At 43.1% G+C, this 24,331-nt stretch overlaps 1 protein-coding gene and 1 pseudogene across 5 annotated transcripts in view; both read left to right on the top strand.

Annotated features, from left to right (window-relative positions):
- The window catches only part of Atad1 (ATPase family, AAA domain containing 1), a 66,464-nt gene that overhangs the window by 4,360 nt on the left and 37,773 nt on the right, over positions 1-24,331 (top strand). Inside the window, exons 2-4 of one of the 5 annotated variants that reach the window (XM_039080662.2) lie at positions 12,465-12,608; positions 13,103-13,232; positions 22,995-23,169. In XM_039080662.2, coding sequence (XP_038936590.1) covers positions 23,008-23,169 — 162 coding nt within the window. In that variant the 5' untranslated portion in view covers positions 12,465-12,608; positions 13,103-13,232; positions 22,995-23,007. 5 annotated transcript variants of the gene reach the window in all.
- On the top strand, positions 5,502-12,454 carry LOC134483988 (glutathione S-transferase P 1-like; annotated as a pseudogene).

Here is a 24,331-nt window from a genome sequence, read left to right as displayed (position 1 = left end):
TTTTTTTTGGTTCTTTTTTTTTTTTCAGAGCTGGGGACCGAACCCAGGGCCTTGCACTTCCTAGGCAAGCGCTCTACCACTGAGCTAAATCCCCAGCCCCTGATCTCCAGAATTCAAATCACCCTCAGCACCAGTCTTCCATATTCCTATTAGGATGGCCCATTAAGTCCTTCCTAAAGCATTCCATGGCTTTCCTAGTCCAAAGTCACTAAATCTACATTCTTCCAAACAAAAACATGGTCAGGCCTATCACAGCAATACCCCAGTCCCTGGTACCAACTTCTGTCTTACTTAGGGTTTCCTTTACTCTGAAGAGACACCATGATCAAGGGAACTCTTATTAAGACATTTCACTGGGGCTGGCTCACAAGCTCAGAGGTTCAGTCCATTATCATCATGGTGGGAAAGCATGACAGTGTGCAGACAGGCATGGGCTACACCCACAATGACACACATCCTCTAGGGCCATACCTCCCCCAACAAGGCCACATCTAATAGAGCCACTCCCTGGGCCAAGTATATTCAAACTACCATACAATATACAATACACACACACACACACACACACACACACACACACACACACACAGTGCATTAAGGGGAAGGCACTCATGCATAGCGCTCATTGAGTAGCCAGAGGAATACACCAGGAAGTTGGTTCTCTCTTTCTACCAGGGATTAAAATCAGTCCTCTGTCTTGGTGCAGAGTGCCTTTATCCACTAAGCCATCTCACCAAACGTATGGCTGTTTTAATATTAGACATGAATTTCTAAAGGAATCTGTATGAACACATCAAAATTGGAAGGCACTGACTAATTCTTCACAGTTACATACCTGTAATATAAAATGCACCAATCTAGAAGCCTGGTCCCCCTGACAAAGGAATTAGATATTATTTCCAGTCAACATTTTGTACTCATCTACATCATATCCATGGCAACTGGAGAGCCAGTGAGATGGTTTGGTGAGTAAAAGCACTTGCCATGAAAGCGGACAGTCTGTGTTTGATCCCTGGATCCTATGTAAAGGTGACAGAGAGAACCATTCTACAGACTTGTCTTCTGAGCTCCATACCCGTACTGTGGCACACTCATACAACACACACACACACACACACACACACACACACACACACACACACACACAAATAATTTTAATAGGATAACTTCTGATAGTGCTTTCATAAAATCTCTCAGTGTAGATCTAAAAGCTCTCGCCATACTTCTTTTAAAGAGCCAACGACAGTGTATGTAATGAGTTTCGACAGGGACAACACACAATGAGTCAGATGCAGACTCTGGGCTGAGATTGCTTGGTTTAAGTCTTGCTGTGGTACTGTGAAGGCTAAAATTAGTGGTTGTAGACTTGACACATCTCGGAGCACAGACCCTCAATCGAAGAACTACCTCTATCCGATTGTCCTGCAGGCCTGTCTGTGAGGTAATACTGTCAAGCCACAGTATTATAGAAAGAGTAGTATAGTATTATATAATCTTTAGCAGTCTAATTGGTGCATCATATATTTGTATAGGGCAGCAAGAATCTCTCTGTCCTGCATACTTCAGAATATTCATTTCAGTGGAAACTATGTATTTCTTATCTACCCAACATATGCTTGGCAGAAACAGAATTTGGGGATATTAAAATGGAGAATCATAAGAGCTGGGCGCACAGCACGGTGGCAGAGTGCTCACCTTAAACTCACAAGGATTCGATTCCCTACAGGACAGACAGACAGACAGACAGACAGACAGACAGACAGACACACACACACACACACACACACACACACACACACCCTACAGTCTGCCTCCTACGGAATGAGGAGCGGAGAACATATTTGTCGAACCTTTTGCAGCGGGGCGGGGGGGGGGGGGAGGAGGAATGGAGATGGGGGGGGTTGTGTGAATTCAAGTACTGACATTCTAGGTTTATTCACCGAAGAAGGAATTATTCATTAAACTAAAACACTGTAATTGTAAGCTTTTAGATAACACGCAACGAAACTGACTGACAAGAGTCCCAACCATGGGGTAGGAACAAAGGTGGGTTAGAGACCAACAAAGTCTGGAGGAGACCTAGAGAGAATTCTGAAGCAGCCGTTGTTAGATGGCTAAGACTGGAGCATCTTTTCAGCTCTTTACAAAGCACCTCAGGGAAGAAAACAATAGGAGTCAACCTCTCAGCAGATTTTACCCACCACCCGTCCCCTTTTCTGGGTCCTCTTAGACTGGAGAAGGGCGTGAGCATGCCTCTGGCTTTGGGTTGGTATTTAAACTCGACAAGCAGCGCGCAGGAAGGTAGGAGGGTTTGTGAAACTCTACCAGGTGCACTATTTTGAAGTTGAATGGGGTTTTCAGCTCTGCCAATTTAGTGGGGTTGGTTTCCTGCAGTTCTGTAACTCAAGTCGCAGGCTTTGCCTTTTGTCTTTCTTCCCGCGTCCTTCTGGTTTTATCCCCCTTATCCAGAAGCAATGACAATAGAAGCGGGAGGGGTGCGGAGCTTAAGCTTGGCTTGCCAGTGCGTGGCTGCCGGTTCCCTGTGGCGAAAAGAAAGGCCCAGCAGGGCTTTCGACGCCTGAAAATTAGTCAACTCTGCCCTTGGAAAATATGCATTCATCCTTGAATCAATCTGTCTGTCTGTGTGTCTCTCTTTGTCTCTGTCTCTGTCTCCCCCACCCCACCCCCTCTCGCCAGGAAAGCAACTTAAATGTTGAGCGTCTCCATCAGCGGGTAAAGTGCTTGCAATGCAAACAGGGGGCCCTGAGTTCGCATCCCCCGGAGTCCACGTAGTGCCAAGGGGGCCAGCACCTGCAAACCCATTGCTGGGAGGTGGAGACAAGGAGACTCCAGGAGCTCAGTTCACGCAGCTAAACTAGCCAATCAGGGAACTCTGGGCTCCTGGAAAAGACTCTCAGAAAAAGCTCTAGGAAGAGTGTTGGAGGGCACCCCATGGTGACCACTAGCCTCCATTATCGTGCAAACATATGCGAACGTGAATATGTTCATGACCTGTGTCATATCCACAAACCAATATTTTAGTAAATGTCAACACATTTACTTCAGTGAACTAAATCTTATGTGAATAACAACACTGATGTTAAAATTGAAGGTAAAAAAGACGACATGCGGGGCTGGAGAGATGGCTCAGCGGTTAGGAGCACCCGACTGCTCTTCCAGAGGTCCTGAGTTCAATTCCCAGCAACCACATGGTGGCTCATAACCATCTGTAAAGAGATCTGATGCCCTCTTCTGGTGTATCTGAAAACATCTACAGTGTACTTATATATAATAAATGAATAAATCTTAAAAAAAAAAAAAAGATGACATGCAGGGTATTCCGTTCCAAAACACCATCTGGTTTAGGGTCATGTTCTCATCTGATTAACTAATTTTTTTTAGTAGTACAAGAAATTATGTAACTTTCCCCTAAGCAAATAGCCAATTTTTGTCAGAGACAAGTCTCAGCTTAAAAAATAAATAAATAGGGGTTGGGGATTTAGCTCAGTGGTAGAGCCTAGCAAGCACAAGGCCCTGGGTTTGGTCCCCAGCTCCGAAAAAAAGAAAAATAAATAAATAAATAAATAAATAAATAAATAAATAGGGCTGGAGGGATGGCTCAGTGGTTAAGAGCACTGACTGCTCTTCCAGAGGTCCTAAGTTCAAACCCCAGGGACCACATGGTGGCTCACAACCATCTGTAATGAGATCTGATGCCCTCTTCTGGTGTGTCTGAAGACAGCTACAGTGTATTCATATATAATAAATAAATTTTAAAAGAGGGGGGATAATAAATCAACTAAAGTTAGTCTAAAGACGTTCTTCTTGTATGTATTGTGTCATTTAGAACTCTGTGAGAACAAGGGCTGCACAGCCAATAAACAGCTGTTTATAACCAGAGCCAGCCCTGACAATGGACTGAGAAAGAGCCACAGTTATTCTCATGGATTGATCGACTTAATTTTAGGGTTTGTTTGTTTGAGGCAAGTCTCTACAGCCCAAACTAGCCTAGAATTCACTATGTAGTCCGAACTGGCCTCAACCTCCAGAAAAATCCTCCTGCCTCAGCCTCTTAAGTTACAGTTGTGAGCACCCACACCTAGATTAATATTTTAAATTTATCTTAGGGTCACAGAGATCAAATTTTATAGTTTTTTTTTTCTTTTTGTTTCCAGAGCTGGGGACCGAACCCAGGGCCTTGTGCTTGGTAGGCAAGCGCTCTACCACTGAGCTAAATCCCCAACCCCAGTTGTTTTTTTTTTAAATAACTCTTCTCACCAGTATACAGCCTCTACTGATCATAAGACTTGGGAAGAGGGCAAGGTAAACATTGAAGACAATGAACTTAGAGGTCGCAAGAACAATGTATGGCCTCTTCATAAATCAGACTTTAATGTTGCAGACAGGATGCCAAAGGTGAAACATGTAAGGGGTCATGACCTCATGTAAAGTCAAAGAGCTGTATAAGAATTACTCTTGGGAGCTGGAGAGATGGCTCAGTGGTTGAGAGCACTGACTGCTCTACACAGAGGTCCTGAGTTCAATTCCCAGCAACCACATGGTGGCTCACAACCATCTCTAATGGGATCTTATGAGGACAGCTACAGTGTACTCATATATATACAATAAATGATTCTTTAAAGAAGAAGAATTACTCTCCCTATACACTTTAGGGAGTGAGGGAATATTAACTATCGAATATTGAAAATACCGCCTATGATATGACACCAGCATGAACTTTGGTCACCTGCTAAATGCCGGGCATTGACTTTGAATTTTTATTTTGCTTTGTTTTTTAGTGTTTTATTGTTGTTGTTCTTTGGTTTGGTTTAGTTTGGTTAATTTCACTGCATGATTTTTTTTAAAGATTTATTTATTTTATTTATTATTATTATTTATTTTTTTTTTTGGTTCTTTTTTTCGGAGCTGGGGACCGAACCCAGGGCCTTGCGCTTCCTAGGTAAGCGCTCTACCACTGAGCTAAATCCCCAGCCCCTATTTATTTTATTTATACGTGTACACTGTAGCTGTCTTCAGACAAACCAGACGAGGGCATCGGATCTCATTACAGATGGTTGTGAGCCACCATGTGGTTGCTGGGAATTGAACTCAGGACCTCTGGAAGAGCAGTCAGTGCTCTTAACCGCTGAGCCATCTCTCCAGCCCATGATTTGATTTTTTTTTTTTTTTTTTTTTGGTTCTTTTTTTCGGAGCTGGGGACCGAACCCAGGGCCTTGCGCTTTCTAGGCAAGCGCTCTACCACTGAGCTAAATCCCCAACCCCAACTAATTTATTTTTATCCCAACCACAGTTCCTCTCCCTCCTAGTTCTTCCCCCTCCCCTCCCTCCACTTTATCCTTTCCCTTCAGAAAAGGGGAGGGTTCCCCAAGAATGTCAGCCAGGCTTGGCATATCAAGTTGAAGTAAGATTGGGCACTAGACGGGGGTGAGGGATGGGGGTGGAGGTGGGGGCATGGGGAAGCATAGGGGGAAAGGATCCCAAAGGCAGGCAGTAGAGTCAGAGACAGCCCTGCCCCTGCTTTACATTTTATATGTATTGTATCATTTCCTCCCCAGTGCAAATCAATGGTGCATATACTGTATTGTTCCCAAACTAAATGTAGGAAACTGAGGCCTGTGAGTAGAAGCCCAAAGTCTCCCTGATGTAAGTTCAAACCCAGGGCTATATATCAATCTTGCGTTCTTAAATTCTGTAGCTATCAAAACTGGCCCTGACAGGATTACTTTCTAAGAAAGTTAGGATGAGCAGATTCATCCTGCTGAATCAGCAGTAATGCTATAATCAGTAAGGCAATCCACTGCTCAGGTCTTGTCTGGACTATCTATCGCTCCTCCTTCCCTCTCGCCCCACCATAGGCTAAGTCCAGAGGAATGGGACTTGAGAAGCCCAATTAAACATTCCAGATTTGGGGGGGGGGGGAAAGCAATAAAAAAATCCCTTTTACTCTCCAGGCACCTTCTCTTATAGAGTTCACCTCTGAAGAGAAGACGCAGATTCCACGTATAGTTTTGTTGTGTTGAGTACTGGACTAACGGAGAGCACGCTGGGTTGTAGACGTGAACAGAGTAGACGCAGACTGAGAGAACTTTCATTTATAAAATCTCAAAGATGTCTTGTCCATTTAAATGTTTCACCAGTGCTACAAGGATATCAGTTATACCTCCGCATAGAGAAAAGGCCGTGTTTGGATGGGGATGGGCCTTAGGGTTTTTCTGTTAGCTTGATTTTTAAAATGCAAAACACTAGGACGTGCTCTTTTCCAAAGCTTTCAAAGGTGTTTTCCTGGAATCAAGGAAATGAGAGCAAGCAAGTGACCTACTTACAGCCAAAGCCAGGTTATAAAAGATGGGAGTCAAGTGTATCCTGGAACCCCAGCATCTGGCCTTGTTTCACGCTTCGCGGATCAATCTGTTGTTACAGGAGAGAACATTTCAACTGTGGTTCCTTCATTTTGGCTAAAGAATCCCCCCTTTGTTATTCTTTTCCAATCTTTCTCACCTCCTCCCCAATTACAAAACCAAGTGGAATGGCATTTAAGACCTCTCAGGATCCCGGGTCTGTTAATCTTTTGTCTATACCTTTAAATTGCTAATGAGGCTGTCCTTAGCTTGAGCCCCTTTAAAAAAAAAAAAATCAGTCCTGGTGTTATCCACAGAGAGTCCCATTTGAACAGCAGAGTTTGAGTAACATATGAAAGATGAACAAAATATTGTAAATCTAAAATAAATCCTTAGGTTCTAGAAGAAGTGGTTTTGGGTAACAGGAGGTGTGGAAGATAAACAGTTGGCAGCACTGAGAGAAGGGTTATGCAGAAAGGTCAGGCCATTGTGGGTTAGTACTAACTAGTCTATTCCACTAGAATGAGGAGACTACGTAATTCGCTTTATGCACTTTAAAAATTATGTGCTATGTTTTCAAAACACAAAAGCAAGGAAAGTGGATTTACAACAATCCGCTTTCTTGACTTTGTTGCTGTCTTTTAACTCTCTGTGCTTTTCATAGAGTGAAATCATCAATTCACCTTCCTAGTTACTCCGGTCTTTTGGGAGTGTAGTTTACCTGGATTCCATCTTACCATTCCAACTGGAGAGAAAGATTTTAATTTTGCCTCCCTTACCCACCCCCGTAGCACACTGTGGCTTCATATTCTTCCTCTATGTTAATTAATTGCCCATACTATTTCATTTCCCCTGTCAAAACTAATTAAGATGATTATTTTCTATACTATAGTAGTTTTATAAGAACCCTGGTTATCAAGTAATGATCGTGGTGACATAATTACTGCTATAGGCGTTCATGTATGAGTTGAGCTTCCGTCTTCCTTCCGAAGTCACTGTTAAGTGAATTCCAGTGAGCGATGAGTAGACTCGGGTTTGGCGTGTTTGCTTCCGTAAAGAATTCTAGATGATTCTTCCTTCCAAAGGAAAGGGTGTTTTGGTTTGGTGGTTTAATCGATTTCTCTCTGTCTCTCTTTGTCTCTCTCTCTCTCTCTCTGTCTCTGTTTCTCTCTCTGTCTCTGTTTCTGTCTGTCTCTGTCTCTGTTTCTCTCTCTGTCTCTGTTTCTCTCTGTCTGTCTCTGTCTCTGTTTCTCTCTGTCTGTCTCTCTGTCTCTGTTTCTCTCTGTCTGTCTCTGTCTCTGTTTCTCTCTCTGTCTCTCTCTGTCTCTGTTTCTCTCTGTCTGTCTCTGTCTCTGTTTCTCTCTGTCTGTCTCTGTCTCTGTTTCTCTCTCTGTCTCTCCCTGTCTCTGTTTCTCTCTGTCTGTCTCTGTCTCTGTTTCTCTCTCTGTCTCTCTCTGTCTGTCTCTCTCTGTTTCTCTCTGTCTGTCTCTGTCTCTGTTTCTCTCTGTCTGTCTCTCTGTCTCTGTTTCTCTCTGTCTGTCTCTCTCTGTCTCTGTTTCTCTCTCTGTCTCTGTTTCTCTCTCTCTCTCTGTCTGTCTGTCTCTCTCTGTCTCTGTTTCTCTCTGTCTGTCTCTCTGTCTCTGTTTCTCTCTCTGTCTCTGTTTCTCTCTGTCTGTCTCTGTCTCTGTTTCTCTCTGTCTCTCCCTGTCTCTGTTTCTCTCTCTGTCTCTGTTTCTCTCTCTCTCTCTCTCTGTCTCTGTTTCTCTCTCTGTCTCTGTTTCTCTCTGTCTGTCTCTGTCTCTGTTTCTCTCTGTCTGTCTCTCCCTGTCTCTGTTTCTCTCTGTCTGTCTCTGTTTCTCTCTCTCTCTCTCTCTCTCTCTCTCTCTCTCTCTCTCCTCCCCTACCTTCCCCTTCTCTGTTTTGAGACTAAATTGTAGTACAGGCTGGCTTCAAAACCTTTAGATTCATGGTGATCTTCATGTCTCAGACTCTCAAGCTGCTGGTATTGTAGGCTGAGCCACCACATCCAGCTTGTTCAGATGTCTTTATCTTGGTTGGTTACTGACAGATTGGCCTTTTGGACTCTACTGGTAAAGATTTTTGCAGAAATACAACTAAAGCTCTCACTCACCAGGGCATACTTTCTCAAGCTATAGTTTAAAGTCATCCAAGAGTCATCTCACATGCTTGTTTGATTTCTGGTAGACTGGTTTAGGCAGAATTATTTCTTACAGCATAAGAGAGTGGCAGGTTCTAACAGACTTTTCCTTGTCTGTCAGATGTAAAAAGCCAGGCACAGGCCACCCACCCACAACCTACAGGTTTTCTCAGGGCCATATCCAAGCTCTCTGCCAGCCAGGTCCTTTACCTGTTGTAGCACGATCTCACAGGGTGAGTCCACCTGGCCCTTTCTTCCTTTTCATGTACCTTCCCCAGCTCCCAGATCTGGCCCAAGCCCCACATCTAGTACCCTGACCTAGTTAGGACACCCCTTCTGACACTTCGCCAACTCCTAGCTTGGACCAGAACACCCATCTTGAATGCAAACCAGTCCCCGTGTCCACCTGCCCTTCAATCCACCTAAACCCAACTTCCAGTCCAACCCAGCAGGTAAATCCTGGGCTATGTTCCCACCAGCTGTGTTTATATCAGACACAGAGCTAACAAAAGAAGTAAAAGTGACAAGATCTCATCGCTAAATAGATATAGATATAGATATAGATATAGATATAGATATAGATATAGATAGATATAGATATAGATATAGATATAGATATAGATATAGATAGTAGCCCCCTCCTCCAAATCTACCAGTCTTTTTTTTTTAATTTATTCATTTATTATATATGAGTACACTGTAGCTGTCTTCAGATGCACCAGAAGAGGGCATCGGATCTCTCCACAGATGGTTGTGAGTCACCATGTGGTTGCTGGGAATTGAACTCAGGACCTCTGGAAGAGCAGTCGGGTGCTCTTAACCACTGAGCCATCTCTCCAGCCCCCCTACCAGTCTTATAGAAATATTCTCCAATGAAAATCACCTAAAAGAACCCCAGGACACACACAGCTTAAAAGAGCAATCATAAACTCAAATAACTCAAGGAGTTTGAAGAACATTAAAAACAAATAAGAACCAACTCAGTAAGAGACTGCACCAAATAATATTAAGAATAAATGCTCGGGGCACCCGTGTCTGAGATACCTCACTGTCTGTGCAGCTCTGGGTCCACACCTCCGTTAACGAAGTGGCAATGCTGCCAAACACCATTGTCTACTTTCTAGTTCAAGGACAGTGTGAAGCCATGCACATGTTGCTGGCTGATCAGGGCCAGAGCTGGAAGGAGGAGGTGATTCCCATAGATATCCGGATGCAAGGCTTGCTCAAGCCCACTTGTCTTTATGGCCAGCTCCCCAAGTTTGAAGATGGAGACCTCACCCTTTACCAATCTAATGCCATCTTGAGGCACCTGGGCCTCTCTTTGGGGCTTTATGGAAAAGACCAAAGGGAGGCAACCTCGATGGCTATGGTGAGTGATGGGGTGGAGGACCTTCCTCCACTGCAAATATGTCACCCTCATCTACTCCAACTATGAGAATGGTAAGGATGACTACGTGAAGGCCCTGCCTGGGCATCTGAAGCCTTTGAAACCCTGCTGTCCCAGAACCAGGGAGGCAAAGCTTTCATCATGGGTGACCAGATTGCCTTTGCTGATTACAATTTGTTGGACCTGCTGCTGATCCACCGAGTCTTGGCGCTTGGTTGTCTAGACAACTTACCCCTGCTCTCTGCCTATGTGGTTTGCCTCAGAGCCCGGCCCAAGATGAAGGCTTTTCCCCAACTGTGTGACCCATTCCATCAATGGCATGGGCAAACTGTAGTGGACTGAAGAGACAAGAGCTTCTTGTTCCCCCTTTTCTAGACTAATAAAGTTTGTAAGACAAAAAAAAAAAAGAATAAATGCTAAGGGCTGGTAAGATGGCTCAGAAGAACTCTGGCTGCTCTTCTAGAGGTCCTAAGTTCAATTCCCAGCAACTACATGGTGGCTCACAATCATCTATAAAGGGATCTGATGCCCTCTTCTGGTGTTTAAATACGCATGCAGACAGAGCACTCATTCCTGCATTAAAAAAAGAATAAACAAATAAATAAAATTAAAATAGCAGGAGGAAGAAGAAGAGGAGGAGGACGAAGAAGGAGGAGGAGGAGGAGAAGGAGAAGGAGAAGGAGAAGGAGAAGGAGAAGGAGAAGGAGAAGGAGAAGGAGAAGGAGAAGGAGAAGGAGAAGAAATGCTCAGCTCCGAAGTTTGGTGTGGTGTCCATTACTTTAATCCTAGCACTTAGGAGGCAGAAGCAGGCAGATTTCTGAGTATGAGGTCAGGCCAGAGCATGCTCCTGGACAGAGAAACCCTGTCTCAAAAAAAGTCAAGACCAAAATAAAAATTTTTCTTAAAAAAAAAAAAAAAAGCCAGGTGGTGGTGGTGCATACTTTTAATCCCAGCACTTGGGAGGCAGAGGCAGGCAGATTTCTAAGAAATCAAGGCCAGCCTGATCTATAGAGCAAGTTCAGAACTCAAGGATAAAGTATAAATAGATCAAACAAGCAAAGAATATGAAAAAATTTAAAAAACAATAAAAATCAAGAAAAAAACATGGAGGATACAATGAAAGGGCCAAACCTTCAAATCATAGGACTCCATAGATGATGGAGAAGAATCCCAGGTCAGTGGCACAGACCAGATCTTCATTGAGATCACAGGAGAAAATGTCCACAAACTAAGGAAACACACACCCATACAGAGACAAGAAGCATACAATACACCAAATAAGACCAGAAAAGAAGGGGTTGGGGATTTAGCTCAGTGGTAGAGCGCTTGCCTAGCAACCGCAAGGCCCTGGGTTTGGTCCCTAGCTCCGAAAAAAAAAAAAAAAAAAAAAAAAAAGACCAGAAAAGAAAATTCTCGGGGGCTGGAGAGATGGCTCAGCGGTTAAGAGCACTGACTGCTCTTCCAAAGGTCCTGAGTTCAAATCCCAGCAACCACATGGTGGCTCACAACCATCTGTAATGAGATCTGATGCCCTCTTCTGGTGTGTCTGAACAGCTACAGTGTACTTATATATAATAAATAAATAAATCTTAAAAAAAAAAAGAAAATTCTCATAGAATATTATAGCTAAAACACTAAGTGCACAGAACAAAACAAGGAAGTGTGTTGAAAGCTGCTTGGAAAAAAAGCACACATCATATATAAAGGAAAACTCAGGAGTCACAGATGACTTCCTAGAAACTTTTTTTTTTTTGTTCTTTTTTTTCAGAGCTGGGGACTGAACCCAGGGCCTTGTGCTTCCTAGGTAAGCACTCTACCACTGAGCTAAATCCCCAGCCCCCTAGAAACTTTAAAAAGCAAGAAGAGACTGGCTTCTAAATGTACCCCAAATTCTAAAAGACTACAACTACCAACCTAGACTATAATACCTAGCTAAACTGTCTGCCATAGTCAAAGTCATAAGAAAAACTTTCCATGAGCCAAACAGGCTAAAGCAATTTATATCCAGAGACCAGCCCTAAATAAAACCTTAAAAGCAAAACTTCAGACTGAAGAGAGAAGTAAGCAGAACTTGGAGATAGTGAAAAGAAAAGAAGCTATAACTATAGAAACACAGACAAACACTTAGAACACAGACGGCAACAACAATAACAACACTACGACGACTGTGATCAGCAATAACTTTAAATATTAATGACATTCGCTATTCAATCAAAAGACATAGGCCTGCTGAATGGGTCAAGATACCAAATCCATCTGTTGTCTACCAGAAACTCAGATTTAAAGATGGGCACCACTTTAAAATGAAAGGATGGGAAAAAGTCCTCCAATCCAATGGGACCAGGAATTGCTCTCCTCGTATATAATAAAACAAATGTCGTTTTATTAACAACAAATTGTAGGGAGGGTATGAGGAAAAGGGAACCCCATTTAGTGTCAGTGATATTGCAAACTGGTAAGGCAACTCTGAAAATAAATGTAGCTAAAAGTATTCTACCACTTGACCAATCTACACTACTGGTTGGCATATGCCCAGAGGACTTGACTTCATATCCCACAGATATTTGCTCAGCTGCGTTCATCACAACAGTCAGGAAATGGAAGCAACAACCTAAACGTCCTTCAACTGATGAGTGGGAAATGAAAAGGCGGTCCGTACACACAATGGAGTACTATTCAGCTGTACAAAAGATGACATCTGGAGGTAAATGGGTGGAACTAGAAAGGATTTTATTGAGTAAAGTAATCCAAACACAGTCATAACTTGAAGGAAGTGCAGAAGCCATTGAACTACAAAAAGACCTGGGTGGGTTTAGTTAAAGAGGGAGGAAGGAGGAAGGTCCATACAGAAAGAGAGGGAAGGAGAAAGAGAAAAGAATGATAAGGAGTTCGGAAAAAGCCATTAAAAAAATCATACTATCTTTAATCTAAAATTACACTTAATACACACAAGTCCGTGTGTGTGTGTGTGTGTGTGTGTGTGTGTATGTAGGTAGGTAGATAGATAGATAGATAGATAGATAGATAGATAGATAGATAGATAAATAGATAGATATAGATCTAGTTTAAATAAAATAATAAAACTTTCCCAACTGGGCTGACAGTGCTCCACTAAAACCCATGGAATATCCAACAAAACCCCCAATACCGGAAGCCCCCAGGCTCCCAAAACATTACATGGCATTTTTGTTACCTTAGGATGCCTCCTAGAGGTGGAAAACTAAGTCTCCATTGCTGAAGACGCCGTGTGCCCAAGACACTGAGGATCAAAGCTGGAACTGAACTGACCATCCTCCTCCCTGAGGACTAGCTTTCCCGACACCAGAAGGTATTCTGCAAACTTCCAAGGGAGAAGCCAGGCAGTGGTGGCACAGGGCTTTAATCCCAGCACTTGAGAGGCAGAGGTAGGAGGATCTCTGTAAATTGGAAACCAGATTGGTCTACAGAGTGACTTCTAGGACAGCCAGGGCTACTCAGAGAAACCTTGTATGGAAAAACTTAAAATTTTAAAACAATAGAAAAAGTTCCAAGGGAAAGAAGCAACAGTCCTACCAAGCTGTGATGCCTATGAACCGCAAAACTCTTAGTACTCTTAGCGCAGTAACTTTTAGTACAGTAGTGATATCTATATCTTGGTGGCACCCAATCAAGTCTAATTGGACTTAAGGCCCCTCTACTGATTTGTTTTGAATTCTGGGAAGGAGCGTGTGTGGTTTGTAGAAAACCAGTAATTTGATATCTTTTAAAAAAAATTATTCTCTCGTACATTAAATCCTGACCGAAGTTTCCCCTCCTTCCACTCTTCCCAATCCCCTCTCCTCCAGATCCATTCTTCCTCCTCCTCACCCTCCTCTCCCTCCATTTCCCTTTAGAAAAGAGCAGGCCTACCAGTGATATCAACTAAACTTGGCTAACAAGTTACAATAAGACCAGGCACATCCCCTCATATCAAGATTGGATGAGGCAATCCAGTAGGAGGAAAGGGGTCGCAAGAGCAGATGAGTCAGATACCTCTCACCACCACGGTTAGGAGTACGGCAAGAACACCAGGCTGCACAAGTATAACATACGCAGAGGACCCAGCTCTGACCCATACGGGGTCCCTTATTTATCACTTCAGTCTCGCGGAGCCCCTCTGAGCCCTGCTTAGTTGATTCTGTGGGCCATGTTCTCTTGGTATCCCCTCTGTCTCCTATGATTCTTGCCCCATCCCTTTTGGGGGTTTCCCTGAGCTCTGCTTACTATTTACTGTGGGTCTCTACATCTCTCCCATCAGTTGCTGGATGAAGGGTTTCTGATGACAACTGGGTTAGTACCAATCTATGAATATAGCAGAATATTGTTAGACATCATCTCAGAGATGTGCTTTTGGTTTTCACTTCTCCCTTCCTTCCTTCCTTCCTTCCTTCCTTCCTTCCTTCCTTCCTTCCTTCCTTCCTTCCTTCCTTCCTTCCTTCCTTCCTTCCTTCCTTCCTTCCTTCCTTCCTTCCTTCCTTCCTTCCTTTTTTTTTCTTCTTTTTTTGCCAGTCGATTTTGGTTCTAGACTAGGTGTCTGGGCCTCTGGTTCCTGGCTATCCAGGCAGTTAGGCGTGGGCTCCCTCTTGTGGCGACTTGGCCACTCCTACATGTACTGCACCACCCTTGCCCTAGAACGTGTTTCAGAGTAGGGCACATTGTAAGTTGAACGTTTTGTGGCTGTGTTGGTGTCTCAGTACTACTACCAGAAGCCTTACCTGGTTACGGGAGATGGCTTGTTCAGGCTCTGTGTCCCCCATTACTAGGAGTTTTCGCTAGGATAACTCTGGTAGATTCCAGAGAGTTTCCACTGCACTAGGTTCCCACATCACTCCTCAAGTGCCCCCAAATTCCAGTTATCCCTCCCAGTAATCTCTCCCTCCCTCCCTCCCTCCCTGTTTGACCTTTTCTGTTCTCATCCTCCTCCTCCTCCCCCTCCCCCAGTCTGTTCACAGAATCTATTTTCCCTTTCCAGGGAGATGCATGGGACCTCACCCCTTTGATCCATGCTTATTACCTCGCTCCCTGGGCCTGTGGACTGTAGCCTGGTTATCTTTTACTATCAGCTAGTTTCTGTTATAAGTGAGTGCATGCCATGTGTGTCTTTCTGGGTCTGGGTTAGCTCACTCAAGAGGATTTTTTTTTTCTAGTTCCATCCATTTGCCTGCAAATCCCATGGTGTCATTTTTTTTTTTTCTTCTCTTTTCTTTTTTTCGGAGCTGGGGACCGAACCCAGGGCCTTGCGCTTGCTAGGCAAGCGCTCTACCACTGAGCTAAATCCCCAATCCCTTTTTTTTTTAAAAAGACAGCTGAGTGATACTCCATTGTGTAAATGTACTACATTTTCTTTTTCCATTCTAATGTTGAGAGACATCTAGTTTGTTTCCACTTTCTGGCTCTGATGAATACAGTTGCTATGGACACAGTTGAGCAGTTGTCCTTGTGGTAGGATGGAGCGTCCTTTGGGCAGTAATTTGATCTCTTAAGGCCTAGATGAAAGAAATCTCCTAAATTAAAACATTAGGTACAGCAGAGATAGGCAGACCACTGGAAAGGAAATAAGCATCAACATTTATTTTGATCATGTATACTGTCTTATGACTCTCTGCCCCCAAGTCTCCAAGCTTGGACCAGATGTATTATCACATATCTTTACTTAATAAACCCACTTTGTTTTAAGATTTATTTATTTTATGTGTATGAGTACACTGTTACTATCTTCAAGCATGGCAGCAAAAGAGGGCATCAGATCTCATCACAGATGGTTGTGAGCCACTGTGTAGTTGCTGGGAATTGAACTCAGGACCTCTGGAAGAGCAGACAGAGCTCTTAACCACTGAGCCATCTTTCCAGTTTCCCCGTTTTGTCTTAACTCCTTTTTATGTATTGTTGATGATGAGAGGAGGAGGAGGAGAATGCATAGTCAAGGATCTGACTTTATCTGGAGGTCCCAGCGACAGTGATGGCAATACTGTCAACTGACAGAACCGACAAGGTCTAGAATCACAGAGAAAAGTCCCTAGGCATACTTGAGAAGGAATCTCTGGACTAGGCTAATTGATAGACTCATTGTGAACTTGAGCAGACCAGATATTGGCCCAAACATAAGGGAGCCCCAAAGATTTACATTCATTTTGCTTGCCTTTTCATATGCTGGCGAGTTTCTAGTATTTCTGCCATTGTTAATATTGCTGTCTCTGGCATCTTTCACTGAAATCAGAATCCAGATTCTTACTCCTAAAGACTAGTAGTAGTGGTCTCCAGGCATCCTTAAAGCTTTTGGAGTCTTGTTGGACGGCTGAGGCATGTATCCTCCAGCACTGTGCAGCTACCAGAACAGCCATTGTTGGACCACTCAAGACTACGCTGTGTCAACCAACCTAAAATTAAAACAAAAACCCAAACTCCTTAATATCTATTCATTCTAGTGAACCCCAATACAGTCCTTTAACAAGGAACTTTCCAGGACCTGGCAGCACTGCTGGGCTGTCTCTCCCCACAGCTATTGACAAACATTGTTTACTAATATAATTGTCAGCAGAGGGAGGAAGCAGTGTGTTACTATGTGGTCCAGGATATAAAGCAATTCTCCTTGCTTAGCCATCCCAATGCTGGAAAAACAGGCATGGAATACTAAGCCCAGCTTGGCTGCAGAATTCCTTAGTCCTTAAAGATGATCCTGACAACAGAGCGAAACAAATTGCCTCCTCCAGGAATATAAAGAGGTCTTAAGAAATCTGTCTTATTCCTTCGTAGTCCCACTGCCTTTATCTGAAGCGATGATGTCCCTTTTGTTTAGAGGCAGTGTTTACTTATCTTGTTCCTTGGTAGTGTATATATTCAGAAGTGGCTGGCTTTTAGATATGGTTCCTTGGAATCTTGGTGTCACGTCCCTCACTTCGCAAGAGGAAGGGGTAAATGAAAAAAAAAAGCCATCAATATGCAAAACCTGTCACCAGATGCCCTATTCTGACCCAACTGCCAGACCTCTCTTGTCTGCCTGACTGCTCAAGCGTTCAGCAGTCTCTCAGGCACCACCTCCAGGTGTCATCAGTACAGAGATGGGGGAGGAGGGGTGAGCTCACCCTAGAAACCGAAAGGCAGATGGTGAGGCCATGCGCGTCTGCGCAGCAGCGTGAGGACTTGCAGCGGGTGGTGGAAGTTTATCAAACCAGGGAAGCATTTCTTTGCCTTCTGTAAAAGGCTTCTCTCTCTCTCAGGGTTGTGTACAGCTCCAGAGTAGCAAGGGATTTCATGTGTCAAGCGTCTTTCCCAGTTAGGTTTCTGAGTCTCTGAAGCTGAACTAAGAGCCCTTTGGAGAGCACTCTGTTCATCCTATCTACCTTTCTGAATGTATCGGCACAGCGGATACTAGATCGCTATTAGTGTAGGTTGGGGAAACTAGATCGCCCTGCACTGCGCCACCGTCTCGGTGCCTTAGACTGGCACACCGGCTCGGCAGGGACTGCGCATGCTCCGTGCGGGGGCGGGGCTCCAGCCCCCGGAAGCGTTCTCTCCCAGGCCGCATTTCTTTCCTGTGCGAGGCCGGGCTAATGCTTCTGTCGTCTCTGGTCTTACCTCTGGGTGAGTAGCGGGTTCCCGCGGGGCCGGGCCAGGTGCGTCCCCTATCCCTCCCGGTCCCCCAGGGCCTGGCGCTCACCTGGGGAGACCAGCCCGACAGTCACCTGCCCCCACGTTGGTCACATTTGAGCGCCGCCCGGATCCAGCGGATTAACCTCCAAGGGCGTCCGGGGCCTCGCCTTGGCGCCCGGCCCGGCGCAAGCCCTTAGGTCTCAGCGCTGGCGGGAGACTCCGGCCACTCACAAGGACATCTCTTGTAGGCGGCCTGGTCACTGGAGGATTGGGGGCCCTCAGGGCGACCTCAGGACCAGGCTTGTAAGAGGGCGGCTGGAAGGAGCCGGTCCGCTCGTGCCGGCCCTGCTCCTCCCTCTTTGTGCAGAGGCGGAGGTGTTTCTTCAGTGCTGGCCATGCTTTCACACAAGATGCTGATGTTAATAAGGACCTGCCCTCTACGCGAAGCCTGGCCTAATTCATTGTCACAGGCTGCGTCTTCAGGGCCTTGATAGGCACAGAGTTGGGACTTTGAGTTGAGAGACCATTTGTAGAACACTGCAGTGAACTTAGGAAATACTGCAGTATAAACGTTAGTAAGTTGCTCAGAGACAGGGTATCGACACCGAAACCAGAGTTTAAAGTGAAAAGATTTAAAATTATATTCGTTTAAAGGTGATTGTGAATTTCACTGGTCTTGTGGTGTTTCTTAGCTGTATGCAGCAATGCGTATATTTTGATAAAATAAGTGTTGATGCAAAATTGAAATACATTCTCTACACTTGCAGCTATTTCGCATCGTGGATATATCTATCATGCTTAGGTTTTATGAATGATAGATGGATATGTATATATATATCTCATCTGTGGAGACTGTATAAAGAAAGTATTTCCAGTCACTGCCTACAAAGCAGAATGTTTCAGTTTCATTTCAGGATTTTGAAGTCACTTAAGGATTTAGAGGAGCAGTAGTCTTTTGTTTTTATGTTTGAGTTTTGAGATACGGTTTCTCTGAGTAGCCCTGGCTGTCCTGGAACTCTGAAGACCAGGCTGGTCTCCAGCTTAGACATCTGCCTGCCTCTACCACCCAGGTGCCAAGATTAAAGGCGTCAGCCACCATCAGCCGACAGTTTTTCGAGTTCTTTATATATTGTGGACATTAATCCTCTGTCAGACAGTTGGTAAAGACATCCTCCCATTCTATGGGTTTCCTCTTTACTCAAATTTTAGCTGCTGCTACCACCACCAACCTCTGCCTAGACACGGAGTCAATTGTCTTAAATCTGCCTTGAGTCAATGTTAATACTGGACTAGGAAGACATAGAAGCAAGAGATTTGTCTGTTGGTGGTTTTTTCGATAGGATTAAAAAATTGTTACTGTTACCAGGTATGGTGACAAACAGCCTTAGTTCCAGCTCTTGGGAGGCAGGGACAGGCAGATCTCTTAGTTTGAGGACAGCCCCAGGTCTACAGAGTGAGTTCCAGGCCATCCAGGACTATGCAGAGAAACCTTATCTCTCCATAAGCAAAAATAAAAAATTGTTACTGTCTTCATGACTTTAAGGAACTATGCTTTAGGAATAACCCATAACCCTGATTTATCATTGTGATTCAGGGACTGCCCAGTAGATGGCATTTCAATGTGCCAGTTTAAATTCTTGGATTTTGGAGGCAGGAATGTTTTATGTACTTTAGATTAATCTTGAACCCATTGTAGCCCAGGTTAGCCTTGCTCCTTAACCTTGGACCTTCAGTCTTCCTTATAGTCTGCTGAGTGTTGAGATTGACAGGCTTGTGCCACTGAACACAGCTCTGACTGAAACCAGAAAACCCAAACTTTTTATTGGAATGTCATGACTTTTCAGATTATTAACAAAGCCCTTGCCCCATCTATTGGGTCATTATCAACTGTATTTGCAGTTTTATTGGGATATAGACAACAAAAGTAAAATTTTCAGGTCCTTTGAGAAGTTGATTACATGTGTCCTATTTCTGAGATCCATACAAATGGATAATACTACAGATACTTAGCCAGACTGAATTGTTAGATTAGGCGATTATAATTTGGTGGCTAAATCAGTTCCATTTTTTTTTGTTTTTAGTAATTAATAGAACGATTGTAATTTTGGGTAATTATATAGTAGCCACTATATATCAAATACAGTAGGGTTCTTTAAGTTCTTATTGAATTACTTATCATCCTAGACCAAAGTTTCTTTACCCAATCTGAGAGCTTGCAGTTGGTTATTTAAATAATTGTGATAGGAATGGCTCCTAATAGCTGAGAAGTATGAACCCTGACTTGCAAGTAAATGCTTTACAAGTCTGACGATGATGTTGGATGGCTGAAAGAATTGGGAGGTTTTTCTTTACAAGTATACATGTTAGAGCCATTCCAGAGAAGCTAGTGAGAATTATTTTAACTTAGCAGTAGTAAGAAAGGTAACTATTTTAGAAGTAGAAGGAACATGGGTATTAGTGTAAGGCCCACAGCACCTACCTGAGCAGTCTAGATTTAGATTTATTTATTTCTAGGTGAGATAATATGTATGAGTATTTTTCCTTATCCTCCCCTTCCCCCAGCCCTTGCCAAGGCTGAATGACACTGTTAGACACTGATACCTATCTCCTAAAATGTGAGTCACATCAGTCCTGATGAGCTTGTTTCTGTGAAAGTGTTGCCTTTGACATTGAAGCTGGTTCCTGCTGTAAACCTGGTTGTTGTAGTAGCTCAGGGGTGGACCACATTTAAAAGCAGTCACATCACCTCCCTTTACCCCATTCCGAGTTGTTTAGGGTCTCATCGTAGTCTAAGCCATCTTACAACTCGCTGTGTACTCCAGACAGGCCTCTAGCGCATGGCAGTCTGCCTCAGCCTCACAGGCACAGGTATTGCATATGTGAGCCCCATGTCCAGATCCTCTCAGGTCACATGTAATCAGTCCAAACCCTCCCTTGTTTCTCCTTCCTCTTAGACCATGGGTTTTCACCCTTCCCAGTGCTGCTACCTTTTAATACCTCATGTTGTGGTGACCCCCAAACAATAAACTTATTTTGTTGCTACTTCATACCTGTAATTTTGCTGAGAACATGCAACATTTGTCTTTCTGATCCTGCTTATTTAATTACCACAATAGTCTCTAATTTTCATTAATTTTCCTGAAAATGATAATTTCTTTCTTTATAACACTCTAAAATCCCATTTTCTCTAAATATTTATCTGTTGATGGACACCTAGGCTAGTTCTGTATCTTGGCTATTAGGAATAGTGTAGCAAAAAGCGTAGTTGTTTAAGGATCTCTGGGATGCTGAATTACAGTTCTTTGGGTTCGTGGTATATAATTCACCTCCATGGTGATTTCTGTAGTGGCTGCAGAGCTCTCATACCTGCCGGTATTGTAAAAATATGATTCCTGCTCCCTCATGTCCTCACTGGCATTTATTTTATTGATGTTATCCAGTCTGACTGGGTAAGATGGAGTATCAAGTCAGTTTTAATTTGCATTTCTTTGCTGGCTAAAAATGTTAAACACTTTAAAATATTTATTGTCCATATGTATTTATTCCCATGAGGACTGTACTGTTTATCATTTAGTGATTGGGTGGTGTTTGTGTGTTTTAAGTTTTTAAATGCATTACAGATTATAGTTATTAACCACTTGTCAAATATATAGTTTGCAGGGGTTTTGTTGTTGCTGTTGTTGTGATTTTTTTTTTTAAAGATTTATTTTATTATATATAAGTACACTGTAGCTGTCTTCAGATACACCAGAAGAGGGCATCGGATCTCTTTACAGATGGTTGTGAGCCACCATGTGGTTGCTGGGAATTGAACTCATGACCTCTGGAAGAACAGTCGGGTGTTCTTAACCACTGAGCCATCTCTCCAGCCCGTGATTTTTTTTTTTAAGCAAATACTTTAACCCCAGCCTTTCCCTCCCCTGCCCCACTTGACCAAACCCACAATCTGAAACTTGCCAGGCTAAATCCCCAGTCCATCAGTACTGTAATTTTCTTGTTTTAATTTTTTGAAAGTTCTCTTGTTTCATATTTACTTTGTTTTTGGAAGCAAAGGGTGGTTCAGAAAGTTTAATGCCACTTACCAATTAAGAAAGTGCATATTTAAGTTTTAGCAGGTTTTGAAAAACTTGAAACATCTGTGTGGGAGACAAATGAGTCTGTTCGTTGTTGCTGTAGCTATTTAAAATTCGCCCAGACCCTCGCTAGACAGCGTTGTTGAGCCCTATGGCATTAGCAGGTATATTCATCTCAGCGGTGGCTGGTTCTAGGGCACCATGCCACACTACCAGCTATTCTCTGTCCCCGGTGGTCTCTCCTCCCCTGTTCTAGCCACATGCGGTGGCCGCCCTCTCCCTGCTCACATTCCCTGCAAACCCCTACAGTCACTGTCACAACCCACACTAGCCTGACCAAATCAGTACTCCAGATGCTTGTAACTTAGCAATCAGATTTATATCTTAATTTTCATTCTACAAAATGTCCACATAATAAACTCACAACCAATTGATAATGTTATAAACTGCCCACCTAAATAAGATAAATTGATCTATAAAAAAATCCATCCCTTAAGAAATATTCATAATTACCTGTGGCCATTTAAGGCCACACAGATCTGGGTTGCCCTTCTCTGCTTCTGTCTAGTTTTTCTCCTTTCTCTTTCCCTTTACCAAAACTCTGTCCCCACCTTATTTTTTACTGTCCATTCATGGGCCTTGCCCCATCCTGTGCCTACCCTCAACTACATAAAGACAGCAATCTACAGTTCCTAGTTGGATTTCATTCTCAAATGACTCGGAGAAGACATTTTACTCTAGTATTATTAAGTGGTTTTCTTGTTAGCCTCTTTTTCTGCAGTTGGGTTAACATTAAAATCATTGTTTTCCAATGATTCTTTAAAATATACTTAAAAGCTAAGAGTAATATAATATCTGTACTTTTTAAAAAAAAGATTTGTTTATTATATATAAGTACACTGTAGCTGTCTTCAGACACACCAGAAGAGGGCATCAGATCCCATTACAGGTGGTTGTGAGCCACCATGTGGTTGCTGGGATTTGAACTCAGGACCTCTGGAAAAGCAGTCAGTGCTCTTAACCACTGAGCCATCTCTCCAACCCTGTACTTTACTTTTTAATAAGTGTTTATTTTATAACAGTGTATCTAATCTATTCAGTTTCTAAGGAAGGCTTTTAATGTGTTTATTTGCTTAACATACGGTTTTCCTTCAAATGAGACTCTTCTTAAACAGTACACAGTGTTTTACATTGACCAGAAGTTAGTTTCTTTCTTTTTTTCTTTTTTTTTTTTCTTTTTTTTTCCGGAGCTGGGGACCGAACCCAGGGCCTTGTGCTTGCTAGGCAAGCGCTCTACCACTGAGCTAAATCCCCAACCCCTGGTTTCTTTTACTTAGGTAAGCCTGCTTTCTCTCCAAATTTTAACAAATACGGCTATTCCCTAGTGACTTTTCTCTGTGTTTTTTAAGGTTAACAATCAAGATGGTACATGCTGAAGCCTTTTCTCGTCCATTGAGTCGGAACGAAGTTGTCGGTTTAATTTTTCGTTTAACAATCTTTGGTGCAGTAACATACTTCACTATTAAATGGATGGTAGATGCCATTGACCCCACCAGGAAGCAGAAAGTGGAAGCTCAGAAACAGGTATGAGGACGACAGGTGTGAAGGTCCTGCTTCCTAACTGGCAGAGACTGTTTACCCAAGCTAAGATTATAAATGTAAAACTGTGTGCCGATTCATTGCTAGGTCTTTTTAGTATCATGCCTTAACATCTCTTTTTATTCTGTAAATGAACATCAGAAGAAAAATGATGCATGGAATATAGAGGGTTTTGTTTGTTTTTGTCTACATTGCATTTGTCTGATTCTGACACAAGAATCAGAGACGTATTTGTTCACACTTTCTTTGTACACCAGGCTGGCCTTGAACTCACAGGTCCACCTGCCATGCCCAGCATTGGTTTTTAAAAGACACTCGTTATGGACCTGAATGTAACAATGTAACTCTTCACCATCCTTCATCCCTCCTCTTCCCCACACACCCTCAAATCATGGAAATCAGTTTAACTCCCAGGTCAGAATTTGATAAATTTTCATCATTTTAGCTTTTTTTTTTCTTTCCTGGCAACAGGGTTTCTCTCTCTCTCTCTCTGTCTCTCTGTCTCTCTGTCTCTCTCTGTCTCTCTGTGTTCGTTTTTAAAGCCTTATTTAGTTTTTTTTTTTTTTTTTTTTTTGAGGCAGGGTTTTGTGTAGCCGTGGCTGACCTGGAATTCAGCTCTGCCTGCCTCTGAGTCCCAGTGCTGGGGTTAAAGGTGTGCACCAGCACCTGGCCTGAACTTTCTTTCTCTTTTGTTTTCTTTCTTTCTTTTTTTTTTTTTAACATTAACTGGCAACTCAGAATTATATAGTAAAATCATAAGAGAAATATGTATACTAGTCATAAAAGAAAATGATTCAAACTCTTTGTTCATTATTTAATATATTGCTTTTGTCGTTTGTTCTACGTCCACTTAAATTGGATCACTGAGCTATGGCCTCAGTGGAAGCACCCAAGGACGTCTGTGTTTCTGACCTGTTTAATAGCTCATCTGTACTTTCACTCTTTTTTTTTTTCTTTTTTTTCGGAGCTGGGGACTGAACTCAGGGCCTTGCGCTTGCTAGGCAAGCGCTCTACCACTGAGCTAAACCCCCAACCCCACTTTCACTCTTAATATCGTGTTTCCTCTGGGCCTGACAAAGAGCATGAGAGAGCCAGTGTTACCTCGTGATAGCCCCTTTCCTGCTCTCCTTCCCTTGTACTCTCTCCT

Source organism: Rattus norvegicus, chromosome 1 (genome assembly GCF_036323735.1).
Source record: "Rattus norvegicus strain BN/NHsdMcwi chromosome 1, GRCr8, whole genome shotgun sequence".
NCBI lineage: Eukaryota > Metazoa > Chordata > Mammalia > Rodentia > Muridae > Rattus > Rattus norvegicus.
The sequence above is the reverse complement of the archived record's forward strand: the minus strand, read 5'-3'. Positions and strand labels throughout refer to the sequence as shown.